Here is a 9,303-nt window from a genome sequence, read left to right as displayed (position 1 = left end):
AAATCTTATGTTAAAAAAAAAAATCTATTATTGTGAAAACGCAAACCGGATATTACATCTTCTTTGTCAGGTCGAGCTTTGCACCGGAAGTAATCGTCCGTTTTGGTGACGCTGCATTAGACTGACAGACATGAACCTGTTAAGTGAGTGAATGAATCGTTGTTTTAGCATACAAAATTTGAAGTAGTTTTGAAATATATTCAATGTTTATTCTGTTAGGTATCCGATAATGTGTTGCATTGTGCTCAATATATGTGAAAGTAGCTCACGGCGTCAATATCAAAGCGCAGCTCCTTGCTGTCGTTAGCTAGCTTTGGCTTTGTCGCGAACGCCTGCAATGAAAGCGCGACGAAATGAAACGCAGCGTTGTGTCTATGAATTGAGAACTGTAGCGATTAATGCTAAAAAAATACATAATGAGCGAGGTAGAGGATCAACTTTTGATTTCCGTCATTCTGTTCGCAGGGCTTCTCGGGTTGCTGCTCCTCAGCCTGGCTCGTACTGGAGCCCAGACGCTCACGCCAGGTCACTACCTTTCCCTCCCCGATATTGCTCGACTTCAAAATCAACTGAACCAACCCGTCGCAGACCTGGAGTCGGCCTACTACTCTGTCGTGGGCCTCACCAAACTTGGAGCCTCTGTTCCTGATCAAGAGGCACGTAAAGCGTTCTTTTATCCTGAAAGATTGGCCACGTACGTCTTGGACGTTGTACTGATGTTTGCCTTGGTTGAAATCAATGAATGAATTGTTCGTTTTTTAGGCAGTATGCCAGCTTCTGAAATCACAGCTTGATCCCACTAGTGTCGACTCGGTCTTCTTCGCTGCGGAGACCAGCCGAGTCCTATCCGGATGTGAGGTATGAATGGGCACATCTACCCTGGGCTCATAATTTCACATAATATGCCTTGAAGATGTCAAATACATAGTGGTCGGAATTTTGTACCTTTTGTAGAGCCAGATTTGGCTCTGGCTCCCTCCTGTTGTTGCTCCAATTAATTGATTTTGTTAATTCACATACTAAAAGTTACTTTAAAAAAAATAAATAAATAAAAAACTGCGAGTAAGCTGCAGTTGTAAATACACAAACATGGAGCATCACATAAAGGTGACGTCTTATGAAGCGCGCTTTGGTTTTGAAGTGCAGGCGTTGACATTGTAACCTTTGTAATTAAAAATGGCCTAAATTGTATTAACCTATTCCCCATCAGTTATATTTTAGGTTGTTTGTGGAGGCGGCTTGATACAAAATTGTAATTTTGCATTCTGCCCTTTAACTATTGCATTAGAATGTTTCCAAATTGTTCTATGAGTTGGCTCCCGTCATAAAGAGTACCCCATCATTCAGCGTTGGCGCAAAACTACAAAATCCAATTCAGGCAACATTATCAAATTGTACACAGCAAGTTGTATGTGACAAAAAGCAGTGAAAGGCTGGTCATTTTCAATACCAGGAAATTGGATTATGTAATGTCAACCTAAGGGAGACCTAACCCTTAAAAGCGCTAATAAGATCAATCCATTGACCATTTGTTCCCGCCATTGCTTAGATCACTGTGTCCAATGAAACCCGAGACATCCTTCTGGCTGCTGTCAGTGAAGACTCCACCATGACTCAGATTCACAGGGCCGTGAGCGCGCTTAGCTCTCTGGGGCTTCCAGTGAACTCTCAGGAGGTCGTCGGTGCGCTCACAGCTCGCATCAACAAGGACGACAACGTCATGGCGTAAGTTGTGTCGGCAAATGGCGTGTTTAGATTTTGTACGCAAGTGTTTTTGAGGATCTGACGAAGATCTTTTTGCACAGGATTACTTTAGCTCTGCAAACAGCCACCCGCCTTTCGCAGCAGGCAGAACTTGGAGGCATACTTGAGGAAATCGAGGTGAGGACTTTGACGTCCACCAGGTGGTGCTGTGACGCTTTGTGGCAACGATCCACTTGAGCTGTTTGTTTTCCACTCAGGATCTGACGGCACGTTTAGATGATCTTGGTGGCATCTTCCTCCATTTTGAGGAAGGACTGGAGGCCACTGCCACGTTTGTTACTGCTGCGTATGCCCTCTCAGATCATGTGGATATGGAGCCACCTCTCAAACAGGTTGGATTATATGTTGTATGTCATTGCCAATGTGTGGGCGAACATTTTATTTATTTTTTTTTAAATGGACAGATGCGCCAAGTCAATGAGTTCAAGTACAAATGTATAAAGTAGTTCAAAATATTTTTTGTTTTAAAAATGCTTAGTTATAATTAATTATCCAATAAAATATTGCTGCATCTATATGCAAAATACAATAACTCAATCAATTGTTGTCAATTGTTGAATAAAATAATTGAATAAGATTTTAACTAATTCACTCTCAGCCGTTTTCACTGACGCAACCCACTTTGCTCCCAGCTGTATTACTGGATTTTGACTGATTTTGCAAGGCCCACAGAATATTGTTCTATTGCTATAAAAAGATAGAACCCACCAAAAGAAAGATTAGTCTCTTCTTTCATCAGGTGAAAAAAAATTCTATGTGTATCTGTTTCCGTTTTGCAGCAATTAGCATTAGAATATAGCTAAGTTTCATCAATATTAAATTCCTGGTGAAAACGTCTTGGTTGATCTCTTATACTCTGCTGCCACCTGTTGACCGTTTACAAATAAAATAAAAAAATAACTACCATTGCTTTAAGCCACCTCTTCATGTTAGAAGCTGCATTGAAGCCTTCTCTATGCGCTTGCATTAAAAAAAAACAAAAAAAAAAAAAACAGAAAAACGTGTAAACACGTTTTTGGGAGTAAAGGACAAAGTATTAAAAAACGTGTTTACATGTTTTTGGCTATTGAATAAGTTAATAAAAATGTGAATCTATATTTTATAGTTTAAAAAATCTGCAATTATTTTTAAAAGAAATAATACAGAACTCCTGTCAATGTCGATGTGACGTTCCTTCCACAGGACCAAGTCATTCAGCTGGTGAACTCCATTTTCAGCAAGAAGTCGTGGGACTCTCTGTCTGAGGCCTTCAGCGTGGCAGGTGCTGCCGCTACCCTCTCCAACAACCGCTTTCACGTTCCGGTGGTCGTCAACACGCACGGCCCGCCCACCGTGTCGCACAGCCAGCCAACCCTGCAGGTAGAAATGTTGCGACAGATGTCATGGCGGCATTTGTGTGCGCGTCACGTTTGCATCAGCTCAGTCGGTCGTTGTGTTTCTCGCGCTCGTCACACAGATCCTCGTTACTGACGTCATGTCTCAGCCTCTGGCCTCAGCCCACGTGCAAGTGGAATCTGCATATTCTGTAACCTCCAAGAGCATCATTCTTGGCCAATCACCATTCACCCTCAATGAGTAGGTGTCAAAAAAGTAACTCCATTCTAGGTTTTTTTTTTTTTTTTTTTTTTTGAGAGCTCACTATTGTTCATTCGGCAGTCTTACTGATTCAACATGTCATCATTGCTCTCTTTATTTATTTATTTATTTTTTTATTTTTGTGTGTGTGATTTTGTGCGTACATGCATGTGAGTTTGTGCTCTTTAATTCACCTGAAACAGAATAAAAATCCCATAGCGGATACTTCAGTCTCGCCAGAGTCGTGAAGGTCAGGAGACCACAGGAAAGATCAAAGGAAACTTCATTCTACTGTATATGTGTCGGTTTTACATGCATGGTTGTTATTTATTTGTTATTTATGGGAACTTCTGTAGGTCAACAATCTACTTTGGATGCCAAAATGTTATTTAAAAATGAATATTTCCTACTTTTCAGTGGTATCTTTGAACTGAACTTCATGTCCCAGCAACCAGCCAGTGGTTATTACCAGTTCACGGTTTCCGTGACGGGTGATAGTCGCTTGATTGCCAATCATGTTGAGGTGAGGTTCGATTTTTGTATTTCAATGAGGGATGCACTGAAGTGTCCAAAAAATTCTTTTTTTTTTTCTTTTTTTTTTTTTTTTTTTTTTTTTGTTCCGGGCTAAAAACTTTTTTTTAATATATATATTTATTTATTTGTTTTTTAAGGTATTATCATTTTGACGTCTCTGGCATTGATTTCCTCATTTTTGCTTAAGACACTTTACACTCCCATTATTCAAGCGGTGGTGAAAGAAAAGCCCAGACTGACGCGGAAAAGTGAGCACCTGTAAAGACATTAAAAGTGCATTTTTCATAACAGTCCCCTTTTAAAATCTACCAACAATCATTTTTTTGTTTTGGCTCTAACAGTAGTACTTGATGCATGGACGGTTGTAAACGCAACTCAATTTAACTTGATGCTGTCGACGTGTAGCTCAAGGTGAAAGTGTCAACTGAGGTGGCCATTACCAACATGGACCTCTCCGTGGTGGATAAGGACCAGAGCATTGGCACAAAGACCACCAGGTTAGAAATGAAGCATGTGATACGTTTTACCTCCCACCTGGAGTGATTGACTAAATGTTGTTTTCAAATGATGCAGGGTGGAGTATCCATCGAAAGCCAAGAGCGCATTCACGGCTGATAGTCACCAGAACTTTGCCATGGCCTTCCAGCTGGTTGATGTCAATACTGGAATTGAACTGATGCCGCACCAGGTGGGGAATCAACGCAGCACTGTATAGGGCTGCTCGATTATGGGAAAAGCAATAATCATGATTATTTTGGCAATAATTCACGATTTATTTATTTTTTTAGTCCAGAACAAAATGTTTAAACATTTCAAAATATTAAGACCAATAAAAAACAAACAAAAAAACAACTATAATTATGTAAGTTCATTTTGGACCAGACAGAATTTATAATAAAATATATTTATTATAATATATATTTATTTATGTTAGCAAAAACTTGAAGTTGGAGTACAGCATGTGCACTGTGCAGTAAGACGATAATTTATTTTTTGGTACAAAACTAGAAAATGTTTAAACATTTAAATATATTAAGGCCTGTTTAAAAAAAAAAACAACAACTATAATTATGTAAGTTTCTTTTGGACCAGACACAATTTATTTATTTATTTATTTATTTATTTATGTTGCCAAAAACTTGAAGTTGGAGTCTAGCATGTGTACTGTGCAGTAGGACGATCATTTATTTTTTGGTACATTGCAAAAAAAAAATTTTAACGTAAAAAACAAATATTCATTTAAAACAAATAAAATTATTTGAAACAATGTAAGTATGCAAGTTCCTTTTGTATGAGACATTTATTAAGTTAGTTATTTAAAAAAATTAAAAAGGTGCAAATGTATCTTTTTTTTCTTTTTTTTTTTTTTTTTTTAACAACTCAAAAATTAGTGTTAATCTTTGTTTTATGATTATGCTGATTTTTGTAATTCTGGAATGTAATAATAGAACTTGTGATTAATTGCGTCATGTTTTGCTCTGTTTTCTCTCTCGCAGACTTTCGTCCGGCTGTACAATCACAAAACCGGCCAAGAGGTTGTTTTTGTCGCCGAGCCCGATACCAAGGGCCTGTACAAGTTTGAGTTGGACGCAGCGGAGCGCAAAGCGGAGTTTGCCCTCATCTCTGGTACATATTCCCTGTATCTCATGGTTGGGGATGCCACGCTGGAGAACCCCATCTTGTGGAATGTGGTTAGTATCGTCGTTATCGTACGGTAAATCTCGTCTCTTAACTCTTTGACTGCCAAAAACGTTGAATCACGATTAATAAAATCACAATGTATGTCGCCATAAACGTTAAATGACGTCGTTTTTTTGTTTTGTTTTGTTTTCTAAGTGCAGCGCTGCCTGGTCAATGGGTTGTGGAATCAAAAATACTCACTATGGCCACCAGATGGCAGCATTGTATCTCTTCAATGGGCTGCCCGTGTATCAAATTACAATGAAAGATGACGAAATCTGATGAAATAGAACGTTTTCAAGGATGACGTGAATGATAATGTTTTGATAACGTGTGGCAGTAAAAGAGTGAACAAATCATGCCTGACGTAACACTCACCCGTTGGTCTGTTCGCAGGCCGATGTTGTGCTGAGGTTTATTGATGAGGAAGCCCCCGCTACCATTCAAACCAAGACTCTTTACATCCCCAAACCGGAGATCCAAGTAAAGCCCCACTCGTATAATGGTGTTGCGGTTTCTGGGTGAAATCGTCCGTTTGTAAATGTTCTCCTGCCTCTGCAGCATTTGTTCCGGGAACCAGAGAAGAAGCCGCCAACGGTTGTTTCCAACGCGTTCACTGCACTCGTCCTGTCTCCTCTGCTGCTTCTGCTCGTCCTGGTAGCAATGCACTCCATATCTTATTTTGATTTGTATCATGATATGGAAAATGTTGTAATGAGCCAAGTCACGTTTCCATTTAAAAAACTGCTTAGCAGTACTTTGACTCATTCATAAAACTGAAGATTAATGAGAATACTTTCTAAATTTGAATATCAAGCCCAATTTGATCTTTATCACAGAATTGATAGTTGATAGTTATGTTTTCCACTGCTTTGTTTTCATATTTTCAATATAAGATTTTTGACACATTTTTGTTTCTGCTCTCTTTTGCAGTGGATTAAGCTCGGGGCAAACATTTCCAACTTTAGCTTTTCTCCCAGTACCCTTCTCTTCCATATCGGACATGCAGGTTGGTCTCACTCTTCAAAACGGTTCCCGAATAGTGTCGTTTCGTCTTGGATTTTCATATTCAAACATTGTGGTATTTATTTTGCAGCTCTGTTGGGCCTGATGTACGTCTACTGGACCCACTTGAACATGTTCCAGACACTTAAGTACCTGGCAATTATCGGCGCTGTCACATTCCTGGCCGGGAACCGCATGCTGGCACAGAAAGCAGTGAAGAGGTAAACGTGTCGATGGCACGAAAGATTTCTTGGAGAGTTCCTTCTCCTTCATAGGGACAGAGAGAGCAGTCCGAGTCCTTGAGATGTGACGTTCTTTGTCCCCTCCAAGGCCTTTTGAGAGTTGTTTGGTCCAAAATAGAGGGAAAAGTGCTGTGCTTGTGTCTTGGCACGCAAAATTCGATATCGGTGTCAGGCTTTTCCTCAGGGAAGACGCCTGACTGCCAGAAAGATAGCGTGAGTGAGTGGGTCATTTTTTGTAGAGCCCATCAAGTATCTGATTGAGCTATTTACTACTTGTTTTTTTCCCCCTTTTTATTATTATTATTATTATTATTTAACATTTTAAATTTTTTTGCATTATTATTATTTTTTTTTACAAACACTTTTAAATTCTTTTTTTTAATTTTTTTTATTTATCACTTGTCACTGCCTGAAAGGTGTTGCAATGAGCAATTTTTCACTCTTTTTTTTTTTTAAACATTTTTTTATTTTTTCTTTTTTTTCTTTTTTTATTTTTTCTTTTTTAAAAAAACAAAACATTTTTTAACTTTTTGAATTTATCACTTGTCACTGCCTGAAGATGTTTCTTTTGCTTCACTTTTCTTCTTGGCCTTTTTAATTCTTTTTCTACAATTAGGCAACTACAGTAATGAATTTTTAAAAAACGTTTTTTTTTAATCACTTGTCACTGCCTCAAGATGTTTCTTTTACTTCACTTTTATCCTCTTTACCGTAATTTAATTTTCAATTTTTCTGCAAGTACGCAACAAAACTGAGGACGTACAAATTTCTTGTCACTGTCGTCTTTGTCTCCTTTATCCAGATGGAGCAATTTATAACTTTTATTTTATTTTTTCTTAAATCATGTTTTATTTTTTTTATTTTATTTACTTACTTATTTGTAATTTTTGTTTATTATTTTTTTGTGTTTATCACTTGTTACTGCCTCAAGATATTTTTGCTTCACTTTTCTTTCCCTTTTTTAATTCTTTTTCTGCAAGTACGCAACAAAACTGAAGACTCACTGACGTATGAATTTCTTGTCACTGTCGTCGTCTGTCTCCTTTCAGATTGAGCAATTTATCAAGTTTTTTTTAAACATTTTTTATTTTATTTTATTATTTAAAAAAAACCAAACGTTTTATTTATCACTTGTCACTGCCTGAAGATGTTTCTTTTGCTTCACGTTTCTTCTTTCCCCTTTTTAATTCTTTTTCTGCAAGACATGCAAATTGCTTGTGACTGTCGTCGCCTGCGTCTTCCTTTATCCACATGCCGCTGTCTCTTTACTCCTCTTGCAGGATTGCCGCTGAGCAAAGTAGTAGGTTGGCAAAGTATAGGAGCCTCCGATAAAGCGGCCCCGTTTTGTAACAAAAGAGCTGGTTGTGCTGCCGGGCTCAAGTAAGGCTCTCCCACGTGTTTTGTGTCGTGGCCGGCGAGCATGCGTGGCTGCGTGGTGGTGCTCCCGCTCACTCATCCTAACTTGCTGGTTTGCCGTCTTGCACTGATCAATCACTCCCATCAACGTGAACAACTACCCGATAGCCACGTCCATACTGCATCGTTCGCCATTCATTGATCTCCCTCTGCCATTTTTACACTTTCTGAATTAAGGTTGGTGTGTTGTAAAATCATCAGCATTGTTCACATCATAGATTTTTTTTTTTTTCTGCTGTGTATTTAAGTGCATGTCCAGCAGTGTCGTGTTATTGATTTTTATTTTACTTATCAAAGCCAGTAATATAAACGTTTTCTTTTTTTCTTTCGACAGAACTGAGAAAAAATGAGCTAAATACACGAAACGAAGGCACTGAAGGAGCTTGTTTTCCCCCCGTCCCCCTTTGGAGTCGATCACCAAAACATCCCATCACACCTTGGAACAGTTGAAAAATGTGTTTCTGAATGAAAGGAAGTTGCGGAAGTGTTCAAACGTCTTTGAGATCGGACCAGTTTTATCCAACTGCTCCGCCGTGTTGCAAACGCTGTTGATCGTTGCACTTCATCTTCCTGTGAGATTATTTTTTACTTGTTGTACAACATGCCAATGTTGTCGGTGTGCTCTGATTTTATTTTTATTTTATTTTTTTGTGGTTAATTGGTGGAATTAATTTTTTTTTGTACATTCCCCCTCTGTTTGTAAACATGCCAGTAGAATCCTAACGCACTGCAACTGTACTGTCAACTGTACCGACAGTTGGAGTGTGCGTCAAAGCTGCTTGTTTACATTTTGATACAAATTAGCATCCCCAAGATTTAATTGTTCATAACGCAATTTGAGCACATGGTCGTTCTTTCTAAGAAATAAAGAAATGGAGGTGAATTAAGTTCTGGCTTTGAATATATTCAGCAGTCGAATTTGTCATATACGGTCTCAGTTGAAAGCTCGGGTAATGTAGCGTAACTGTGTGAATAAAAATTAATGGTTAAAAAAAAATAGAACAGTCAAAATGAGTGGCCTCAGTTTTCAAAGTAGCGGGTTCAAATGAGGTTTTTGTTTTGTATCACGCTTTACGGCGTATAAGGT

The 9,303-nt window shown here is 38.5% G+C and overlaps 1 protein-coding gene across 3 annotated transcripts; it reads left to right on the top strand.

Moving 5' to 3' along the window:
* The first annotated feature begins 69 nt into the window (after window positions 1-69).
* On the top strand, window positions 70-9,099 carry rpn2 (ribophorin II). 3 transcript variants are annotated; one of them, XM_077529702.1, is made up of 18 exons: window positions 70-143; window positions 466-660; window positions 767-858; window positions 1,550-1,725; window positions 1,806-1,881; window positions 1,962-2,096; window positions 2,947-3,123; window positions 3,221-3,339; window positions 3,757-3,862; window positions 4,279-4,370; window positions 4,447-4,561; window positions 5,370-5,564; window positions 5,950-6,036; window positions 6,115-6,210; window positions 6,487-6,562; window positions 6,650-6,779; window positions 8,081-8,180; window positions 8,551-9,099. In XM_077529702.1, exons 1-17 carry the CDS (start codon window positions 131-133, stop codon window positions 8,130-8,132), a joined length of 1,932 nt encoding a protein of 643 aa, XP_077385828.1. In that variant the 5' UTR covers window positions 70-130; the 3' UTR covers window positions 8,133-8,180; window positions 8,551-9,099. The 3 variants fall into 3 exon arrangements, with proteins under 3 accessions (XP_077385828.1, XP_077385829.1, XP_077385830.1); XM_077529703.1 differs by lacking the exon at window positions 8,081-8,180; XM_077529704.1 differs by lacking the exons at window positions 70-143; window positions 466-660; window positions 767-858 and having other exon boundaries at window positions 1,553-1,626; window positions 1,695-1,725.
* The last annotated feature ends 204 nt before the right edge of the window (window positions 9,100-9,303 follow it).

This window comes from Festucalex cinctus, chromosome 8, assembly GCF_051991245.1.
Source record: "Festucalex cinctus isolate MCC-2025b chromosome 8, RoL_Fcin_1.0, whole genome shotgun sequence".
Classification (NCBI taxonomy): Eukaryota; Metazoa; Chordata; class Actinopteri; order Syngnathiformes; family Syngnathidae; genus Festucalex; species Festucalex cinctus.
The sequence above is the reverse complement of the archived record's forward strand: the minus strand, read 5'-3'. Positions and strand labels throughout refer to the sequence as shown.